Genomic DNA, 23,361 nt, shown 5'->3' with positions numbered 1-23,361 from the left:
AAGGCTCAGTGCTTTTGAAGAAGCAACATACCTTTATTTTCTTGCTCATTTGTTGAGTTCTGTGTTGATTGAGATTCTGGGAGGACCGTTGTTTGCCTTGGGAGGGAAGGAATTTAACATGGAGAAAAATATTTAACAACCTGCCTCATTTCCTTACCAGCCCTGAACAGCTGCCTATAAAATCCTGAAAACTAGACAGATTTGAGAACCTTTTTCCAGATCAAATGTTCTAACATCAGTTCAATCCAAAACAAACAAAAAGATTCTACTCAGTGGCATCTATTTTTGAGGCATCTATCAGTCTGTGGGTAGCAGTCTTAAGTCAATACAGTATGTGACCTGTTCTTTGTATTAGCCCTGTTCAGTAGTAAGGCGGATGCTAACATGATCGGCCAACACTGTGTGCATAGCCTTCTTCTCAGCAAGCACTAAGCTTCCCAGAGCTACGCATAACTTGATTTAAAAAATGGCTCCATATTGCAACTAAATGTAACAGCTCATTCCAGACTGAAAGCTCCCAAGATATTTTAGCTATCAAACTAAGATTTCTTGCATTCTTGGTATAAATACCCTTAAGCTCAAGCGAGCAGAACCTGACGGAGAGATCTGTTTAATGCTTACCCTGCAGACTGGCCACACTGTTTATGCGATGGCTGATCTACACTTGCTGCATCCTGTGTATCTGCCTTCACAGCAGGAGTCCTGGAACAAAAAGATTTAGGAACATTCAAAATACCTGCCAAGCCGTATGTGCCATTAAGTGAAACTGCAAAGTAGCAACAGATCCACCAGGAGCTGCCATGAGTGATTCAGCAGTTCAGGAGAACTACAGAAGTAGTAACAACTGCTCCTAAGATATGAGGAACCAGATCATGCTTCTAGCATCACATCAGAATTGAGACTTGCGCTTCAAGAGGAAGAAGGAGCATGAATGAATCCGGGTGCATAAGAAATATGCCTGAGCAACCATAATCAGTGAGCTCAGGAGTTAAGAGGTATGTGGCAGAACGTGGACACAGCTACAGAAAACTTTCACAGCTTAAAACAAATTGGCAAGTATCAGCAACACAGAAAAAGTTATTTTGAAAGGTTAAGCTGTCTAAAAAGTTTTGGATCAACGGTTTAAGAACCAGATTTATCAGAGGACATTAAGATGATCAAGGAATTACACAAGCGATGTGCAGTATTTCTCAGTTACCAGAAGACAGATGTTACATTCTTTTAGTACCAGCAATTATTTTGGAGAGTGCTCTCACGCAGCCAGGATTGAAAGCCAGTGGTGCAATGTGCCTAACTGCTGGCAGCACGATACTAAGACAGAGCCCTGGACTACACCCATAAAACTGCCTAGCTTTGCATCTCAAACACAGACCAGCAGCAATTCTCTCTACAGATCTGTGTTTCAAAGAGTCAATTCAAATGTCATTTTAAGTTAAGGTCTGGAAAGTAATCCTCTACTGTGAGACAAGCGCGTGCTCTGCTGCTCTGACAGAGCGCACAAGATTCTCCCTGCTCCCCCAGTTCCTTTGCAGTCTCTCTTGCCTGTAGGGACAAAGGAGGAGGGAAGAGGGGTAAGAATAAACCACACACCAGAGAGGGACTAAGAAACTGGCATGCAGTTTGAACTCTGTAACCTAAATGACCAAGGCAACACCATAATGGCACTTCACTCTGGTACCTTAGTATGCTACTAATAGTACAACTACAACTTCTAGTGCACTTCACACATCAACAATATAAAGGAATAGAAGTCATCACCCTTTTGAGTGCCATTTGCTCTATCGATATCTCTAAAACACGCTTTAATTTGCCAGAGCTGTCAACAATGAATAACATCCTCATAAGCCTGATCCCGAAAGCCTTGAGTTTTTCATCCCTCCCTTTCCAGAGGTAAAAGTTCTATTAACTCCTTTACTTATCTACTTCCGACTAGTGGCTGAGGTCTTCACCTCAGAAATCATCAAGAAGAAAATTTGCTGTGGAAATTAGTGCAAGATTCTCTCTTGCACTGCTACAAAGTCTCAGAGATGAGCAAAATCAAACATCCCCCTTACCCTGTAGTCGAGACCTGGGGTACAGCAAGGGCTCCTCTCTCAGGAGTGTGTGCTTCAGAGGAGCCGGTCCAGTGAGAAGTTTTGTGCTTCTTTCCATTCCCTTTGTCTAACGATGGCTGAATGCGTTTGATTTTCGGCTTCATTTTCGTGGGACCCAGCACAGAGCTACTTGCAGACTGTTGACCTGATGATGGGGAGCCTCCAGGAGATGCTGAACTGGCATGCATCACTGACGAGGAAGCCTTGTTTTGTTCAAGTCCGGTATTATTGGGGATATCAACCAGCTGCGGAAAGCTCGACAACTGCGTTGTTGCTGAAGCTGTGCCAAGGTCTAGCTGGGAGGAAGCAACCCCGGTTTTGCTGGCTAAGAGTTGTGTCATGTGCTGAAGCTGGTAAGAGCCTTCTGGGTCAGCAGACGACGGAGCAACCGTCATGCCCATCGTCTGTGCTGAAGGCAGAACACATATGCTTGATGCAGCTGTCATTGCTGCCGTAGATGGAGTCTGGGATGCTCCTAGCTGTGAAAACATCCCAGAACTTGGTGGTAAAGTCATGTGCTGCTCCTGAAGACCAAGGCTCTGCTGACTAGCTTTGATCAGGAGGTTGCTTATTGAACCAAGGTCCCCTAATAATCCAGGGCTAGTTAACGTTACCGAACTTTGTCCCAAAACATGACTAGGAACTGATCCACCAGTGGTAGGGGCTGCGGCGGCCTGCATGGATACGACATTCAGCACCGAGGAACTTGATGCTAGGCCTGATACAGGCCCCGCTGGGAGCTGACTGGCATCTGGCCCAATAACACTGGGAGATGTGCCGACTGCAGTAGTGGTCCCAGCTTGTGGAAGCAAAGATGTCTGCTCAAAATACATGACCCCGGACTTGGACCTTTTGATAATATTGGGGACAGTTCTATGGGATGTCGAATTTGCAATGGTTCCCAAATCCAGTGGGTGGTTGGAGATTTGTGAAGGAGCAAAATTAATTAAGGTCATGTTGGAGACCATATCAGGAGGAGCTATAGCAGAAGGGGTTCCAGAGGGAGCCAGTTTCTTATTCTTCCGTGACTGCAGACGAGATATGGGCCGTTTCTTGCCCAGGGCAGCAGCTGGAGTAGAAGCAGCGGTACCAAGGTCTGTCCTCTGACTAGCTTCAGACACTAAGAGCTGAGGATCAGGGGGTGGCTGGACACCAATCAGAAGACCTGGCGAAGGGCTGCCAATGTTTGGTGGGAAGCCAGTCTGAGCAGCCGTGGAGAAGGGATGTATGTGCTGGTGATGGGACATGGGCAGCAGCCCCTTGCTCGTGGGAGGGAATAATGACTGAGATGAGGGCAAGCTCGGATTTAACCCCGTGGTCAGTGTCAGCCCGCTCCCCATGGGCCCCAGCACTGAAGTGTTGCTCTCCATTACACTCTGTGCAGAGCTAACAGAAGGCGTTAACTGTATCTTTTGAGTAACACCATTGGGAAGGGTTTGGAGGACATACAGCGGCTGCATGTTTTGATTGACTACCAGAAGTTTTTCTGCAGCTGGCTTGAGGTGGGGCGGTGTTGTCTGCACCGCAGCGTTGGAGATCTGCGAGGGGCCAGGGCTGTCTGTGGAGTTTGGCACGTATTTCTGGCTCTGGAGGGGAACGGTGGGCGATACTGGCACCTGGATACCTGGAGTCCCGCTGTTTCTTGTTAAATCCTGGTTGCTGCCATGCCCTTGCTCAACGGGGCCACAGGGTGGGCTGGCTATATGCTCTGCATCTATGTGACCCTGGATGAAGTGATCGGGAGTCATGTGTCCTTCAGGGCTCGGGTCTACTCCTGGACTCAGGAGCGCTGTTTCGCCTTCCCCCGATGCAGATTTTTCTGTGACTGTCACCCTCTTTTCCCCAGACTCCGTGGAAGGCAAGGCAAGCATCGACCGTTCTCCCGAGGAGGAGAGCGAAGACTCCGAGATGACAGCGAGCCTGTTGTGATTCTGGCTGGGCACCGTAGGGCTGCGAGTGGTCAGAACAGAGAGATCAGAAGGAAGCTCCAGCGGCAATTCAAACTGCTCCTCCGCTGATATGGAGGAAGAGACGCTGCTATCCACCGGCTCAGTGGTTGGCAGCTGCTGGGAGAACACCTCAAACAAGCCCATATCCTTGCCACGGTTGCTGTCAAGACCTAAACCTTCCCCGAGTGTGAGAAGTTCAGATGATGAGGACTCTGGACTTTCTCCCAGTGCCTGCATAGATGGCGTGTTCTTTAGTACAAAGTCCATGATGTCAGAAGGGAGGATGTTGCCACAGTCATCACTGTTGTTATTGTCAGAGTCTGATTTCAGAAGTTCTGTGTTAAAAGTGTCCAGTAAGTTCTTGTCGGAAGGTGTGCTTGCGTGAGCTCTGCGGCCCGTTTCCAACGAGCTCAGCTGAGCTTCCAGTGAATCCTGACCCTGTGCTTTAACCCTGCTCACAGGATGGCAGTTATCAATCTTTGGGTCAGTTTTGTGGACGGCGGAGCTCTTGGTGACTTGTACTTTCTCTCCAGCTTCTTCACTTCTATCTAGCTTTAAATTCTCTGTTCCATTTTCTTTACTGCTCCTTTTAGTTACCTGACTGACTTTTCTTGTTGTTGCCGTGACACTTGTATCACTTTCAGTGCCATCATCCACACCATCCAGCTGTGAGATTTTTGGAAGATCACACTGCTCCTCCTCCCTGAATAAGTTATGGGATGCAAGCCTCTCCTCCGTATTCGAGGAAACCACCGTTCTAGTGAAGTTATAGTAGTATAGGTCATCTTCATCTGATGTGCTCAAGTCATCTGCACCATCCACTTGTCCTTCTGCAGACCGCTTCCCTCGCTTCTTTCCAGTTGAGTTACTGTAGAAGGGAATGTCTTCCTCTCCATAAGACCTCACGCCATACAGAGGAGTCAATCCAAAGAACATATTGGATCTGGCCCGAGCACTCCTCCGTGGATACCTCCGTTTGTAGGAGCCTTCCTCTTGAGCTTTAGCTCCTCCATCCTGGAGCATCAAGTTGTTATCCTGAACAGGCAGACTTTCATATGCATTATTCTGAGATTCCTGTGCTGACGCTTCGTTTGGACTTCTCTGAACTACAGGGTTATCTTCTGGGCTTTCTGAAGTTGAGGAGGGCTCTGCCAAAGCAGTCAGTTCTGCCCCTGCAGACTGAGGTTCAGCATCGCTTTCCTGCTGTGCATTTTTAGATTGGGTTTCACTTTCCATCTTGAGAGGAGTCAGAGTGACTTTAACGGTGCGTTTTCTAGGTGCCTGAGATTCCTTAGAGGCTGCTTCAATCTGCACTGCAGAACCTTTAGACAGCCCTTGCGAAGGTGGAGACTTCTCACCAGCTTTTTCAGCAGCAATATTATTACACAACCTCTGGCTAATTGGTTCAACTGCCAAACCCTGATTACCAAACTCTGGCTTCAGGTTTCCTTCATCACTGCCTACTGCTTGACTTGAATCTGGAAGAGATTTTAGGCAATGCTTCTCTTTAAAACTGTCTTTCATTACCTTTTTCCCCTTCTGACGCCTGTCTCTAGAGGCAGAAACTACTGGCTCACTTGCTACAGGAGATCTGCTATTTACTCCAGCAGACTTCAAGGCCTTCGCATCCATCTCATCAACCGCAGTTGTTTTCTCTGGCTGTACAGGTTCCACGTGCTGATCTCTGTCTTTCCTTGGGCCTCTCTGATGCAATGGTGGAAAGGATATTGCTTCTTTGGAAGAAAATGATCCTGAACATTCTTGTAAGGTTCCTATTTTAACATTAATTTCCGTAACTGATGAACTGGTTGGTTGAGCAGACATTTTGGAGTTTCCTCCAGAAGCAAAACCATGAGCTGAATAATCCGGGTCCTTTGAGGTCAGTGTTTTAATTTTCTCTCCCTTAGAAGGCACACCTTTGGCTATCAAATCTGAACTGCCAGAATGTTTTCCTTCTGTACACTGAGACGCATCCAGCTGGTAAGTTTTACTTCCGCTTGTAGCTGCTGTTTTCTGGGAGCCTGAACTGCTAGAGCAACTCTGCACTGGAGCACTTGGTGTACCTGCATTCACTGACCCCACAAAGCGGTCTGTACTTTTGACGCTTGGCTCATGTTCTGAGGAGGACCCTGTGTTGGAAACAGAAGATGCGCTGTGCCTGGAGTAAGTGTTCCCAGCTCGTATAGGGGAAATCATCCGGAGTTTTGATTGCTGCTGTGACAAGGAAGAGGTGCTATGTCTCCTAGAACCAATGCTCTTAAGTCCAGAGGATAGTAAAGGATCTCCTACTGTTACTATTTCATGGGTCACTGGGGTAGGGCTTCCTGAGAAAATAAGGCAAGAAAGACCATCAAGCCATCTGAAACCTTCACAACTAACACACACCCAATTCCTTCACACAAAACAAGAAAATAAAAAGCATAACCTTTCAGCCAAATAGCATTAATATAAAGATGATACTTGAGATAGGTATTAAAAACCTGATACTGTCAGTCAGTATTCACAATGCAGAGTTGACAAGTTTGTATCTCAGGGTTTTGCACCTCAAATTTAGATGTGAATTGTCAACACTGGTTTGAAACAAAACATGACTCATTCATACAGAAACAGTAGCTGAATTACAATACCAGATTTCTGATTCTCTCTGGAAAAATATGAGATGATTAAATCCCTAAACTTATATTACAGCTCTTCTGTATTACTGCCATTATATTGGTCAAACACTGCTTTCTTCCTCACAGGGAAATTTTTTGTTCCAATTGTACATTTCTTGACAGGCCACCTCTACTGTATGTTTTCAAAACTTTCCCTCCCTCAAACCTACAGCCATTTAACTTTTTTCTCTGGAAACAGAAAACTAAACACCATCTCTGAACGAAGCCAAAAAATACATGAACAAAACAAAAAATATTTCCAAAACAAACCACCCCCCCAAAAAAAACCCCAAAACACCACCACCCACAAAAATCAAAATTGACAACTTTAAATACCTGCAGAGGGTAACGGCCTAGAGCCGGGAGACCTCTGTGTGGATGGGTAACTTGGTGTCCTGATCCTGGGACCCTTTGAGACCACTGGATAGTAACAGGAACTAGAGGTCTGAGAATGCAAGGGATGATCTGGTGATGGTGGGTTTACAATTTCAGGTGTATTTCGGCTGTCTTTAGATAGAGTTTCTGTTGTTGTATAAAAGAGAAACAGTGTAAGCCATCACTGAATCCTAAAAGCTATGATCTGATAAAAGTCTATACTGCTATCAGGTTTCACTTGAAGAATTGGTGTATTTGTTAAATAAATACAAAGTCAAAGACTACTGCTTCCCTGCCATCAGATGTCTGGCTGCTTCTAAGAACATTTTCAAATCCTTGCAGCAATACAGTAACCCTCAACTTACAGATGAAATTCCACTACATTTTGATAAAGTTTAAGATTTTATGTTGACAACTATTAGAAATGTTTTAAAAGTTTCCCACAGCCTCACCTCCCAGGAAATGAAAAGGATAGGCTTTATTATTATTTTCTTTTTAAACTCACCTATGGATATAGAGAAAGCAATTTGGAATTACAGAAGCAGCACAATTCTACTATTCAACACTGCATTTAAAAATCCCCATATTACATCCCAGCACTGACACCTGAAGTGTTATCACTAGAAAAATCTCAGATCTGTAGACTAGAAAGCATTACTACAGTAGTTTTTGTTTGGCTCAAGTTTTCAAAGTTATGGCACACTAAGGAGCTTAGCTTTTTTTAAATCTTAAGATTCTGTAACATGATTTGGAAAACAAGTGGCTTGTAGTCCAAATCGGTTTAGGAGACACAAGTCCCAGCCTACTTGGCTTTCTGATAAGGATACACTCCTGCAAAACCATGTCGAGAATATACTTTAAGAAAGTCTATAAAAGGTTACCTGTAAGGGGCATGGGGCTATGTGCAATTGTTCTGTTATCATCATGCTCTACAGTGCTATTGATGTCAGGTTCTATGACCGCAGGTCGGCACTCCATGATCTTGCAGGTATACACACAGCGCTTCCTGGCATCCGTTGTGCTCCAGTACACCCTGGAGCACCTGGAAGACAATTCAAACATAAAAAAATTTACTCAACAGCTGAGTGAACCCCAGCATTCCTACTTTAAGTATTCAGTTTCTCAAAATTGCATGGGACAAAGGCTCCCTGGCACAACGTGCTGCACATCTAGCTGAATCACAAGATTCCTGAACTGTCTATGAAAACCACAATCAATTTTTAAATACGTTACCTCAGCACTGGTTTGGGATCTAACATGCTAAGACACCTAATTTTGAAACAGCTTATACTCACTGATAGCCAATGGGAAACAACTTATCTTCACAGTCTGAGAGATCATTCAGAATTCCTAAACAGTCTATTGTCATTGAACCTGAGCAGAAAAAGAAACAGAAAAGTTCTGTGAACCAGATTCCAGCACCAAAAGGTGGATCAAGTGTCCAGAGACTAGATCTCACCAATCATCATGTGGATATTCTCGGGTTCCAAACCACTAAGAAATTTTCTTCTCAAACTGATCCCTTCAAAATCCACAAAAACTCTCCTAAGAACTTCAAACCCATTCTCAGGAACCACCTGGAACAAGAATGCACAAAACAACTCGTTAATTTTGAAGGAACTACCACACATACACTACATCTTACTCGATCCTCAGTTTAGTTTTTGAACTACCACAGAGTACCACTTGCCAAACTTCCCCTTGCCAGTTGTATCACTGACTTCTCAACAACACTGCTGTACAGCCCTCATTAGTAAAGAACACGTTCAACATTAAGCCCTAAAAAGTGCTCATAGCTACAGGCTACCCCCACCTTCAGACAAGGCAGGGTGTGAAAGAAGAATCTCACCTCTCCTTTGATCAAGTCCCGATGTCTCTGGCAGTAAACTTTCTTATCATCCAAAAAGACACAGTTCTTGGCGCGCGAGCACATAAAATGATAGTTACTTGTACAGGAAGTGAGGCAGCAGCCTACTGTGGCCCCCGACTTCTGGCAGAACTCACACCTCTACAAAAGCCAAAAAAAAAAAGGTTAAAAATTAATCTCTTCTAAAACCAGGCTGCCATTAGAGATGTCAGTTGGGTTTCCTGCCCCACCGCCCCACCCCCCAACAAAAGCTGAGAGTAATGCCTGACCTCCCACTTCGCTGCTGTAACGTTTCACTACTGTGACTCAACATGCACAATAGAGACACAGAGGAGGTGGTGAAAGGAAGAAGGATCCCTCACGCAGGATGGGAACTTCTGCATTTGCAGACTGGTTCCTCCAGGCCTTGGACTTTCTTGCTTTTACACTATATCCAAGTGTCCTACTTGCAAGCTTCACTGATTAATACATCAACTATTTCTCCTGCACAGAGTATTCCCCACGCGGGCAGCTTACTGCTGGCTAAGAGCAGGCTGATTCCACTGCTTCCGCTGTAGTGCTTCCACTATTGAGACAGGTGTTGGGCTTTAACTCAGAGTTTGGTTGTGCTTTAGATATTTCCCATTTTTAAAAACAGGTGGCGACTACAGATATGGCATCAATTGCTTAAGATATAGCACTGGCAATTGAAGACCTTTTGAGACAAACACAACTCCTATTCTCCTGCTACAAGTTGCTTTTGGTCTTCATAATATTTCTGAACTGAGCAAGGATAAAATAAACTTTCAAATATCTTCAGTCACTTCTATTACAAATAGTGGGGAAAAAAATACGCAAGGACAGGACAGAGCAGAACACACCCACCCACCCATCAGGAATCTTTTAGCTAGGTTCCCCTCTTGGTTCTGTGTAAATCCAGGTGAAGTTTTAACAAAGTATTCTTTACATATACACACCAGTTGTTTTCCCCTGATCACAGCCATGTGCACGTTTTTCAGAGAACCATCATCATCTTCAAATACTTCTGCTGACCACAAAGCACAGTTCACATGTGTCCATTCGTTTTGGCCAATGTAGAGAAGACGTCCAGCATCCTAAAGAATGGAAGGAAACATTCTTTTCAAATGTTCCACAAGACACAGCAATGCAGAAAATGCACCCAGCCTATCCACAGAACCAAATCTGTAATACTGCTTAAATCTGCTCTGATAGAGATGGGTACATGCCACATACTCACATTAGCACTGTCATCACCGTATTTCAGGCACAATGCGCACTGCCTATTGTCCTCTACATCCGGTGGTGGGTTAAGTTCAGGACTATCCTCTCTGCTTCTGTCAGAGCCTTGTAATTAAAAGAGAGAATATTGTTTATTCTTGAAAGTCAGGGAGGGAAAAATTCATCTGGAAAGACTGTCAGTAAGTGAACAGGGTAGAAGATCCAAACAGCAGCCTGAAGTTTTCAATAGCTGGCTTGTAAAGCAAGGAAAAGCACCCGTCAGCCTCTACACAGCCCATGGTTCGGGGGGGGGGGGGGGGGGGGGGGGAGAGAAAAAAAGGCAGGTGCAAAATATTTCTGGGCCCAAGCTCAGCTCAGAAACATCTCATATGCCAACAGCCTCTGAATGATTTCAGGTCACCACAGGTCTCCAAAATTCTTCAGTGGCATACAGAATTAATACCACCCTCTCTTTATTACTAGGAGGCTTGGAATGAAGCAATCTGGGTTTGGGACCAATACTGCTCCAATCTGTTTTCTTACTAGAGATAGGTGGCGTAGGAGGATGTAGAGGAGTTGGTGAATCTGGCTCTCCAGGCCCTTTGGGTTTTGGAGCTGGAATGATTTTCTTCATCAGAGGGGGCTGTTCAGTGCAGTTGTTCTCTTCACGCTCCTGCCACTGAGCATAATTATGGTCAAGCGAAGGAGGCAGCACTGCATTCGGCAACATACCACTGCTGAAATGCAACAAGGAATCAGCTGTCAGACCTCACTGCACCAGAGGACCTTGTGCCCCCTCTACCAGCACTACTGACAGTCAGTATACAACAACTCCTCACTTAATTATTTACAGCCCACACATGCTCTTGATAGTCACTTACACTGTAAGATTTGTGATGTGGCTTGTCCGTTTCTTTCAAGGGTAACGGACACAGGAGGGCCACACCAAACAGAAGTGAGGAGGAGAGGGGGAAGGAAGGACAGGACTGACCAGCTGACACACAATATACCTAGTTCTAAATAATGTTTTTGGTTACTCTGCTTTAGAACTAGGAAGTGTATGCAAAACCTGGGAATGGGATTAGTGTTTAACTTCTTAAAGCAAAAAAAGGAAAAGAAAGAAGTAGAACAGAAAACTCCACCCCACAAACAAGCTCTCTTGATACTTTTTGCTTGGACAGCTGGCAAACTGCAGGGTGTCACAGTCAGACCCAGAACAATTACTTACTTGCTTGTTACTTTATTTGGCTCCCAAAATCTGGACTTTTTTACACTGAACCATGGAAAAACACGCTCCATTTGCTGAAGGAAAACAACATTCCATTAGAAATGTTATACAACATACCCCAAAACTCGAAGAGGTTCAAGCAAGATCTACTGTAAATGCACAACTAGTAAGATTTCATTAACATCAACAATTCTGACAATGTATTATTTTATTCCTGGAAATAACCAAGCAATGGTAAGCATGATGGACCCTTTGGATTCCAACAGCAACAAGCAGTGGTATGATACCAAGCAGATTTCAAAATAACTGTAGTCCAGCTCACCCGAATAAAGAAGGACTTGACCATGCTATTCGCTTTCTTAACTTCCGGCTGCCCTCCATCAGAATTGATGGCTGCTTGAATTATCTTCACGATATCATCACTAAAATCCAACTATAAGAAAACCACAAAACGTCACGTTACCAAGTGTCTCTTGTACAGCTATACCATCCACTGATCTTTTTTAAGGCATCAAGTGAGCATCTGGATGACTAGAAGTCTGAACCAGAGCATCGACTTAAAAGCAGAAAAAGAATTTGGCTGTAAAGAAGCAAGCAACCCTGTGCATTTGCAAACTGTCTGGCGGAACTGCTACACCCGCAGCTGTTCACTTCTTCCTTCTACCTGGAGTTGGCTGTTGACTGATTTTAAAAATCGGCCAGGCTAGCTACTTCACAAGGATTTGGTCAAAATCTGGCAATGGTGCACTTGCCTAGCACTTTGCAATATACAGACTTCTTAAAAATTACAGGCTCTGTAGGGAAAAAAAAAAAAGAGGAAAAGTCTGCTCCCTACAAAAGGAATTAATTCAGTTAATGTTAGCATTTTGTATAAGTGGCCCCTAAAGAAATCATCCCTCCATACATGAATTTATAGCTTCCAGATAACCAACTACCATCGGTGTTATTTGGCTAGGCCTTCAGTTAGAATCTGCATATGAAGGATGACCTATCCTGTTTCCATCAACATAAATGTCTGACTAAGAGCAAAAGGGCGTTAACCAAGTATCCCTGCTGGTTAAAGCGCACCATCCGACAGTGTAAATTACACGTCTTTGGACCAGCGTTAACACAAACACTAGCCAGAATTATTTTTAGCAGCATGTTAACCTGTTTCCTTGTTCATAAAGAAAAGGCTTAGGCATGGTCAGTTATAAACACCACAGGTCATAAAGCAATACATAGGATCTATTATTATAGTGGAACACAAACTCTGACATACCACTGAAGTGTAACCTCCTTGATCCATTTTTCTTTTCACTCCTTCCAAATCCAGAGGTTGTTGCTCCTCCTGTTTACTGACTTCTGTTAGGATAGGAGGATCAGGACCTTCAGGAGAGCTTCTGGATGGGATACTCTCTTCTGTCTCGGGATTTAAATCAGGCGGTTTTGCTGCCTATTAACATCAGCAACCAGACAGAGGGACATTGGCTTTTGAAGTGTGACTGCTACTCATGATATACTCCCATGCACATTCACGGGCCCACAGATTCTCACTAACATAAAAGAGAGGTCTGAACTCATGTCCAGAACGTAGGGACAAAAACGAAAAGTTCTTAACCAGCTTTCTGCTGCTGATCTGTAAGGCACACAGGAGAGCAGAGTGATCAGCTGTAAGGAACAAACTCATTTTTCAGAGTTCTTATTTCCGAATATATGTATTTTGAGACTTAAATTCTGTTCTTCTGTCAAAAAAGCACCTTTACCATCACAGAGCTAAACCCTCCCATTCCTTGAAGAACTTCACCCTATTTTTCCTTTTAGCCTCACCAGCTGTACCACAGACACCCACTTCTTTGTTTCCACAGGAACAAATACAAGAAAAACAAAAATCACAGGATGTGTTGTTCTAAGTACAATCAAGACACTTTTGCAGTATGACACGCAGCAAATACCACAATTCAACCGAATGCCAGGTAACACTTCAGGCCAAAACATATTAATGAGATGCAAGGCTCCAACTTACCTGTCGATACCGCAGCAAGTGGCTAGTAGTTCTAGAATTCAACAGGGCTGTTAAAACCTGCTTTAAAGAAACCTGCAGCTCCTTTTCCAGTGCCAGGCGCCACTCTGCAGGATGCTGCTCTGTACAGTTAATGCAGGTGTATGCTACACTCTCAGGCAAGTTAGAGAGTATCTCATACATTTCATCTGGAGACACAAAACAAAACCAAAAACACCAATCTGAACGACTTTACTGAAGGATGGATACAGGGGAAAAGCCCTACTTTGCACTTCCCGTCTAGCAGAAACACTTTTCATGTAACAAAAGCCTCTTGTGCAACTAGTGGAGTGATACTGCATCTGAGGCAAGTCCTATGCTTTCAGGATGTCACTGACATTAGTACTGGTCTAGCTGTAGCCATTCCACAGGTATTTTTCAGGTAGATCACAACAGGTGAGGGTGTTAACGTAACACTCCAGTGGAAAGGTCTGGAACTGGATGTTTTGCCCTACTCACTGCCCCACATTCTTTAAGTATGGAGGAGATAAGGGTTTGCCTTACCTGAAAGGTTTTCACACTTGGAGTGGACCCAGCGGTCACATTTCCCACACTGCATCATCTTGCTCTCATAGTCATCATCATCATAGCATTTGTCACAGAGAGGACAAAAATTTCCTGTGAATGAGATGTGATTTTTATCAGAAGTTTGGTTTACATGCACACACACCTTAAAGGCTACATGGTTACTTAATAGTGTGCTAAGAAAGCAGCTCTCGGAAGCCCCACCAGTAAGCTGCCAATGCAGTTATGCCTACTTTTACAACACTGCAAACAATGGCCACAAAAATAACCCCCTTGGAGGACCACTGATTACTCCAGAATTCTGTTACTGGGTACCTGTTTTTTGGGGGTGGTGAGAACAACAGAATACTATATGCAATTAGCTTTATGGAGTAAAACAGAAGGACAAAGATGACATACAGGCAAGAAATCAGATAGAACAGTCAAGATTTTTTTATCCTGAGATCTTTCCCCAGCGTGATCCTCCTAGGTTCAAAGGTGTCATATACAGTAACTGACACCATGAAGGACCAACCACTTTACAATAGGACTTTTGTTGCTTTTAAGTCAGGAGTCCTTTAAACTGTCTTTTTCTCAACTGCTACTTGAAACCCTGGGCCAACAGGCACGTAATAATTGCTTCATACAGTATAGTGTTTAAAATCCGGAAGCCTCTAACTCTGAGGTTATTTTTGTTAGCTACTCTTAAAAATCTAAGAACCTGGCTTTCCTACAGGAACTTTTACACATGCTTTCATGCTTGATCCTAACACCAGCTTTCACTCTGGTTTGTACCGTGACAAGCTCACCTGCTGTGCAGGCCCACTGTTCATGCTACACTGACGCTGTCTAATTCAAAACTGAGCATCTGAAGAGGCTCTTGCTGTCAAGAATCACAACTTTATGTACCTTTAGCAAAGAGTTTGGCACAATCATGACACAGCGAGAAGTCATGAGACCACTGTGCATCCCACCCTTTGCCCGGTGTTGTTGATCCACAGCTCTTGCAGCGAACACATTTGGTACATATCTGGAAAAGGAATGTGTTTGGCAACAGTTATTTGCTTTTATTCACTGGCTTCTGTGCTTTAGTCCTAATGATACATTTAACAGTTTTTCATATTTAACAAGTGTAGAGAGCTTATATGACAGAATAAGGGGTTTCAAATACCAAAGCTTTCACTAAAAAGAAAAGAGCTCCCTCCCTTTATGGCAAGTTGGCGACAACGCAACAAGAAAAAAACCCCTGAAAATAAATCACAGTATAGTTTTTCCTGTCCTTATTTGCACTGAATAAAATACCACCCCTCCCTTTGCATAAGAAACAGAGTATGTAGTAGTGGCATTTCTTCTGACTTAAAACATGTAGTCTTATTTTAATAGTTTTTCAACTCTGAGGATATCATAGTAGAAAATGCCTAAAAACTCTTAGTACCAAATACACTAGAGGTATTGGCTTAGAACAAAAACTTGAAAGACACAAACCAGTGCTTTAATCCAAACTGTCCCTCAATACCAGTATCAACTGGTAAGTTTGATGATGAGGTGGATGCTTCCATTCTGGAGAGCTCCTTCTACATTCTGGGACTATGATCAGAAGAGTTACTACAACTAAAAAAGGTGTAACCTCTTTAAAAATCCTGCTTGTTCAGAACCTTATCAACAACCCACCTCATTATCTATTTCCAAATGTACCTTCCAACACCAGAGGCACCCCACCTTGAAAAACTAAGTGATTGCATCAGACCATGTAATCTGCAGAGCTCTGGCCCAGAGCACTAGGATCAGTCTGCAAGTGAATTGCCCCAAAAAAGAAATCAAAATCCCTCACCCAAACTTTCTTTTTCTTGGTGGGTTTTGTTGGGTAGTTTGGGCCCAGGCACTCGGGGTGATAGCTGTTTCGGCACTTGTTACACTCCAGCAACTGCTACAAGAATAAGGGGAAAAAAGCATTGGAACAGAGACCCTTCAAAAGGATGCAAAATCCTTGACATTTTGGTTTTACGCTGGATACCAAGAGGGGCCAAGAGGAAGAAGCTGCAACAAAGCAACTCGAGAGGTATTCTCCCCAGCGCACAGTGGCGCTTGCACAGAGACCCTGCGCTTCCCCACTCCCTGGCATGGTGCTCCGGAGCTGGAGGAGCCCTGAGAGTGGCACAGGGGTGCCTGCTAGGTCTCCCGGCGGTTTGGGGGTACCTTGGTGGCCTGGTGCTGTCTCCCACACACGTGGCAGAACTTGCAGCGACGGCAGCACCAGTTTTCCAGCTGGTCCTCCAGGGGCCGCTCGCTCTCCTCTAAGCAGAACTTGTGGAAAGGCTCACAACAGACCTGACAATACACAAACTGCAAGGGGGGAGAGGGAGGTTTTAGCAAGGCAGAAGCTGCTCCGGATTCCCAAACAAGCCCCCTCGTGCTCAGAACTACTTTGAATTATGCTTTACAGCTGACAGAACAAGGATTTCTACTGGTATGTTTTAGTAGGGAAATTGCACACATGCTTCAGATAACCCAAATAAATGCTCATCTACCCAGGCTAGGCATCTAGCAGCAAAGAGGTGCCAGGTACCTGTTACCCAAGTACTGGCAAAGGCCTATGGGGCTCTTCAGGATCTCCCTCCCTCACTGTAACACAAGCCAACCGCTTGTGAAGAAATAGTGCAGAAGGAAGGGACATGCAGAGCAAAGAAAGACAGCTCTCCCTCCAGTCAGCTCAGGCAACCCATTAGAAAGTCTCCTCATTTCTGTGTATCCCCTGCAAGGCTGATCATACTAGGAAAAGAATCGTCCTCAGGGCATGTACACCGCAGGCTCACAGGGGACATCTGAATCATTGAGCAACCTGACTGGGAAGGGGAGGGCTCCATGCCCCACTGGACCCTCACGGTCCTTCAAGTACACAGATGTTCACATGAAGAACTTAACCCCCTCTTCCCTGATCACTATTCACTCGTCATAGCCAAGCCTTTTCTAGAGTGCTAGCATCACCTTCCCAGGACAGCTGGCTTGAAGATGTTGAGAAGGCACCTATCTATACCTGGAAAGCCACTTAAACCCTCTTAATCCAGCTGTTTATGCAGCACCAGAATCTTTCCAGTCACATTGCAGTAAGGGTTTGCAGCTCTCCGCAGATACAGACACACCTGGGAAAGTCCATGCTGCCTAAAGCCCTTTGACTTTACCGGGCAGCTTTTCTTATTTCAAGTTAAAAGAGAGCAGAGCCCCTGCTTCACATCAAATTGGGGATTCCAAATTAACAGGAGACATGGGTGCGCTCAGATATGCTATTCTTTATGTCTAATACAGTTTGCCTCCAAAGCAAGCACTGCAGAAGTTTCCAAACTGATTTTAAACACCTTGCATTTTAGCATCCTGGGACAAATTTTGGGAAGGACAGATATACAGGTCTTATTTTAATTTCTTCTGGATTAAGGTCATGATGTTTTTTATTCATTTATTTTGTTAACAACACGGTGCTGTAAGTCAGTCATCACAGCAGAACACAATGCTTTACCTCCACATGTCCACTGCTGGCACAGAGAAAACAGACCACCCTGGGAGTAATAGGTACCGAGGTGACGATGCCTAACCCACCCATCTCCCAAACATTCTCCACTTCACAGTCCTCCTGAAAGTACAAAAGGATACATCACCATGCAGAATAAGGCAATACAACATCAGTACAAAGTGCTCACACTGACTGCTGCTTTATACATTCTGTGCCTGCAATTAAGCGCTCTCAAACTGAAACCAGTTCAACTTCTACCTCAGTCTACTTTATAGCATATATTGGAATAGTCACATCTTGGCGCTGCTCTTGCCAAGAGAGCTCAATAATACAATAGCCTTCCTTCTATGGAAAGCAAGCCTAAAGAACAAGACAAAGTTTTTTCACGATTGCACAATTATTACTAAAAGTGAAATTTCAGAATTATACTTTATTAAAGCTCCATAGTTGTATAAAACACTTCAGAGATCTCACTATAATCTCCAATATCAACACTTATAGATGGACTGAAAAATTATTATTAGGAAAATATTCATTTTTATTATTTCAACACTGTTGTTCAAAAAAGTACATGATTTGTCATTTAAAAACCCCAGATATACCCCAAATGTTGTGAATTACAAGTTACTAACATTTTCCCCAAATCTTGTTGGCTCAAGTTGTGGTAAGGTTTTATAGTTCCATCTTAATGGAATAATTCTTCATAAACCTCAAATTCTTGCTCATCCTCACACATTGACAGTTAAGGTTTTAAAGCTTTAAGTGTCTCTTCATCCAGTACTCTAATTATAAGAAAAAAAAAAAAAAAGGCATGACAAGCTTCTAAAAACGAACTGAGTGACTTGTCAGGAAGGCTCCTATTTGCAGTTCTCTCTGAATGGTACCAGACACACAACCTTAGAAGTCACTGCCAGCACTCTTGAGGGACTCTAGTTCCAGTGTTTAGAGCCAGGTAACATTCAAATACTTAAAACATTTTGTCCTCTACCTTGAAATCCACTCGGATTCTGTGGACTCCATCTGTAGGTGGCTTTTGCTTGGAACTGCTTCCGTTAGTCAGAGTACTGAGCAAATTCAGCGTGCTGCTTTCTGGCTTGCTTATAGGAGGGGGCTTTTCCTAGTCAAGTAAAGGAGCCTGCATTAATCCCAAACATTAAAACTTAACCAGTAATTACATTAAATGCCATAGATAATTCACAGACAAAACCCCCAAACCATCACAGGATTAATGAGTGTGTAAAAGCCACAAGAAAGTAAGTGTTCTGCAAACCGTTTCTTAAGAGCGTTCCACGCACATTAACATTTTAATTCAATTCGCTGCATTCTCCTCTAACATCACAATGCGCTCTCACATCAGAGCACTGGTTTTTATTTTGCTGCAGTGGGGCAGCTCTGGATGTAATTAGTCCCTATGCACTTCTCTCTTAGATTTAAGGTGATTCTTTGTTTGGGTTTTGTTTTTTTTCATAATGGAGTTCTTTCTGAGATGAAGGTACCTCCATTTTTAATGGAAAAGCTAGCCTCCACCTCACAATGTACATCTCTTAACAGAACAAGTTAACATCTGAACCGAATCTTAGGCATATGCCAGGTACTTTGGTATCCACATACTGCCACGAGGAAAAAAACCTAACTACTCTAAGTACAACAGAAAAAAACCCCCACAAACAAAAATCTGCAAAAGGGTTAAGTAATACAGTTCTACTTTCTAGACAGACAGAAGTTCCAGGTTCTTGAAATTTACTGACTGTGTACAAAAAACAGTATTCACCTTTTCTTTTGGTTTCTGTTTCACAGGGAAAGTTGGACGGGGAGCAATTTTTTTCTGTTTGCTTTGTTCTGTGCCTAGGAAGGGGGGGAAAAATTATGAGTATTTCAAGTAACTAACAGCCACCTGTAGAGAAGAAAAGGGAAAAAAATCAGCTGGGTAATGTGTGAGGAATTTCAGACTAGAGTCGTTCCACCCTGTTCTGTGACTGCACCTCACCAACTAGGACTTGAGCAGTCTCCTCGAGGCATGACCAGGAGAGCTTACCGTGCTAAAAATCTGTTGTGGGTACAAAGCCACAGAAGTCCCGGAGCTGCCTTGCCAGACACTGTTCATGCTGTTCTGTACTACGTGCAACAGTGGACTATGTTTTTGTAGTAAAAGATTACATCCTTCTTGTTTCACATTCAGACTATCAACAGTCCACATACTTAATATTGAAAATATACTTCAAGACTACATGACTAACAATCACAGCAACGATGTCCATCTTTCTCCCTGCCCCAATGCACACTGTAGTTCAACAGAAAAAAAGCCAGTTCTAAGCAAAATTTCCAAAAGAAGCTGCTGTAACTTCACCAGATCAGAAAGCATTGATCAGTTTTAAAATCCAACAGTTTTTAGCAGTATTCGTATTGTTACTTAACATGACTCAAGCATACTGAGGATAAACAGTCCCATTTACCTATTTCTGGCTGGGGAGTCTTTTTCTTATGCTCAGAAGTGGTAAGTTTAGGTGCTTCTTTTTTCAAAGGTCCTGAGCTTGGTGGCTGAGAAGGAGGGAGCTGTACTGGCTGGGACGTCTGCTTGCCAGTCTTTCTGGTACTGGATGCAGGGACCTGTTTGGGCTCTGATGCTGGAATGGAGGAATTTCCATCCTCATGTTTTTCCTCAACGGGCTTACGAGCAGGCTCACTGCTCTTCTTTACAGCATTGTCTTCCCTTGATACGGCAGTCTGAGGAGCTTGTTTCTGTCCAGAGTCCAACTGGTTCTTTCCAGAATGGCTTTCTTTCTTTTCATTTGTCTTCGATTTCTTCTCTTTCTTTTTTGCAGCTAGGAAGAAGAAGCATCAATAAAACAACACAGACAAAAACGGTGCAACTTCAAATGATTTGCTGCTTTTTTAAAACCAGGAAACAGAGACACTTTGATGTCAGAATTTTGTCATTCTGTCATACAAAAGGAAAAACGGTACTCAGAAAAATAAAGCATTTTGTCAGTAAAATTAATGCACTTGGCATATGTGTTCTAAATACCTCGGGCCTCTATTCTGACAGAGCAATAAGCAAGACCCTTGTGTAGTAAAGCAGATTCAGAGCTTAACTGCGCAAAAGGAGAAAGCAGACTTTGTGTGGCGAAGTTTGGGGAGTTCAAGGCAGCCACCTGATCGCTGTAAAACTAACACGCAAACCTCCAGAGCTCCAGTACCAAGAATGCAGGCATCTAACAGAACACATACGATGGCTCACTTAAGCCTTCTGTCAGAGACAAGGAGGCTGTGAGACTCCCTGGGTCACTCAGGAGCACGCAAATCTCTGAGAAACACTTCACCTGAAGGGCAGAAGGGAGAGTGACCAGCCATCATCATCATCTCCCTACAAAAGGGAGGAAAAACTACAAGCTCAGTGCTGGAAGAGACAGCCACTGTTAGGGAGTACAGATGCTGTCCATACTAACGGCTCTCCTGCAACTTCCACCTGACATCAGCAGAACAGTCAGGCTCCCTGTTACAAAAGGTTCATCTGCAACCAAATGTTAAGCTCAGTGTAGCCACAACAGCACAAAGAGCAAAATTTAAGAGATGAAAACTCGTCTCTTGTGCTATACTCGAACCAAGTCTTTCAGCCTACCTTTAGCCTGCTTCTGAAGATACGCTTTTGAAGGCATCCATTGTAGATTCTGACATTTCCTCATTCTAAAAGGAAAGAGCATGTTATGAAGTCAGAAAAAAAATGCAGACATTAATAGGACAGTCTGTAAATATTCAACAGGAGACACTGAAAAAAAAACATTATCAAGACACCTACTACCTTTTTCCAATCAATTTTCTCCCTTTCGTATTTCTTCAGATACACACAAGAAAATTCTTACTTTCCTCTGTATTATCCTGTTTGTTTTCCATACTCTCAACACAATTGTGCCGTAAATAAAAATGCTTATGTAAAAACACTGCCTCACCAGTAACCCCCCCCCCCCCCATCAATTTCATTTCTTAGGTTTGAGATATATTAGAATACTTCCAAGAGCTCTAAGAAACCACAAACTCTCTCAGCTGTAGGTTTCATGTAATCCAGACTGAGGCCATTTCAGACAAAAGTAGTTACTCTTGGAGTGCAATCGGATTAGGTGACTGGGCTTTCCTATTTTCCTGTTTGGCATACGATGTCTCCTATAGGCTGGGCTAAGCTTTGTTTCTGCCTTCATTCTTGTAGCAGGGCCTGTGATTTTGAAACCTAGCCTAAGGCCTGGGCATAGCTGCGAAGAGCGAGACCACTTACAGACTGTAGTCTGCAGAGTGTTTTCAAGCAGATGAGCACTACACAGCAATTCCCACACCCATGCTTTATAAATAGCTTTCATACCACAACACTTTATTGGTGCCACTTCACTCGCTGCCTTTTCAGACAGATGATCTGCCTAGTAAAATCAATTTAATGCAGCAATTAAAAGCGAAAGGTTCTGGCTAAGCAATACGTATAAAAAACAATAGGAAAGATCAAGGAAGAGTGGTGTTTCTTAATGACGTCCAGAGACATCTTTGTTAGATGAAGTGTATACACACCAGGTAAGTATCACCTCAAAAACACAAGCTCTTCAGTAATGCAGTTTAGGAAAACAAGAGATAAATATCTAGGTATACATCACTTTCCTTGCAAAAACCCACTGTTTCATGAAAGCCACTGGTCTCATAGCAAATGCTTTTCAATGCTATGCCAGTCTCATCAAACCGGGGAGAATAAACCAGAAACAAACTTCAGGAAAAGGGCTTGTTACAAACACACCTCGCATCGGGATCGTGACTCAAACTCTTCACAGTCCCCCAGTATGATCTGGCCTCAGCCCAGGGCAAACTCACTCAAAGCCTTTGCTACAGGGTAAACCTGCTGTTCCCTGTCCCAAAGTGTAGGTGTGCTTATCCCAGGCAGTACAGGGATTAGCTGAACAGCTTCTCAGACACACACTTACTTGCAGCACTGCTTCTTTATATTGCGCCCACCAAACTTGGGTTTGTCTAGACAGTTAGTACAGACACCACAGTCCTCTGGAACCTGACAGCCTGAACACTGCCCACAGCGCCTTGAGCGTCGGCCCTTCTTCACTGGAGGTTCTTGCTGTGCCTTGTTTCTGGTAACGGGCTTAATTGGCTTGATAGGTGGAGCAAGAGGTTCAGCCTCTTCTGAGCCAGCTATTGATGACTTATCTATCAAAAAAAGATTTCTAATGTGAATTCACTGATGTCAAAGAGTGTTTCAGGAGGGTCTAATTTGCTAACAGAATTTATTCCATTAAGCATAGATCCATCTGCACACAAGGGGTGCGTGTGTGTATACACATAGGTATGTACATGTATGTGTACATGTATATGTACACACACCCCTCAGCAGAACAAAAGTGCAGAAGACTTGTTTATAACAATTACCAGTGGTTAAAAGCATGAAACCTGTTTGAGTGGCATTGTAACAGACCTGTTCAACATACTTTCCCTTGTTAATCACTCGAAGCCCGTATTTTGAGCAGTCAACAAAACCTGACTTAGATGAAAACCAAAAACTTAACTCACCATCATTCCCCATGGAAGACAGTATCTTCTCTCGTTCTTCCCATGGTAAGGCACTCAGAGTGGGCATGTCATCAGGAAACACTGCTCGCTTGCGGCCCAGTGCAACAGCTGCTCTCCTGCAAACATGTTTTATTCGTGGTCCTCGGACTGATGTTTCCGATGAATCACTCTCTTGTCCCTAGATTTCAGAAGACAAGAACAGACAGTATTCCTAAGAATGGTACCAAAATGAGGCTGGGAAACATGCAACAGAAACTTCTAAATGACCTAAAAAGGGTTAATTTATATCTTAGCTTGCTCTTTGTAAGAATTGGGATAAAGACCCTCACCCTTCTAAGCCTTGGTTACCAACAGAAGGATAAACTCAAAAGAACAGT

General features: G+C 43.6%; 1 protein-coding gene across 1 annotated transcript in view; it reads right to left on the bottom strand.

Moving 5' to 3' along the window:
* The window catches only part of KMT2A (lysine methyltransferase 2A), a 49,029-nt gene that overhangs the window by 8,721 nt on the left and 16,947 nt on the right, over positions 1-23,361 (bottom strand). Inside the window, 26 exon segments of the mRNA XM_055819213.1 lie at positions 32-96; positions 622-702; positions 2,055-6,366; positions 7,033-7,218; positions 7,953-8,113; positions 8,367-8,445; positions 8,531-8,648; positions 8,921-9,079; positions 9,895-10,032; positions 10,176-10,282; positions 10,700-10,893; positions 11,385-11,458; positions 11,707-11,817; positions 12,646-12,819; positions 13,390-13,574; positions 13,930-14,043; positions 14,839-14,959; positions 15,761-15,856; positions 16,126-16,272; positions 17,441-17,554; positions 18,423-18,551; positions 19,206-19,279; positions 19,888-20,256; positions 21,054-21,118; positions 22,390-22,624; positions 22,985-23,162. Of these exon segments, the coding sequence (XP_055675188.1) occupies positions 32-96; positions 622-702; positions 2,055-6,366; positions 7,033-7,218; positions 7,953-8,113; positions 8,367-8,445; positions 8,531-8,648; positions 8,921-9,079; positions 9,895-10,032; positions 10,176-10,282; positions 10,700-10,893; positions 11,385-11,458; positions 11,707-11,817; positions 12,646-12,819; positions 13,390-13,574; positions 13,930-14,043; positions 14,839-14,959; positions 15,761-15,856; positions 16,126-16,272; positions 17,441-17,554; positions 18,423-18,551; positions 19,206-19,279; positions 19,888-20,256; positions 21,054-21,118; positions 22,390-22,624; positions 22,985-23,162 (7,786 nt within the window).

The sequence above is a fragment of the Falco peregrinus genome, chromosome 15, assembly GCF_023634155.1.
Source record: "Falco peregrinus isolate bFalPer1 chromosome 15, bFalPer1.pri, whole genome shotgun sequence".
Classification (NCBI taxonomy): Eukaryota; Metazoa; Chordata; class Aves; order Falconiformes; family Falconidae; genus Falco; species Falco peregrinus.
Note: the sequence above shows the minus strand (reverse complement) of the source record. Positions and strands in the feature narration are given on the sequence as shown.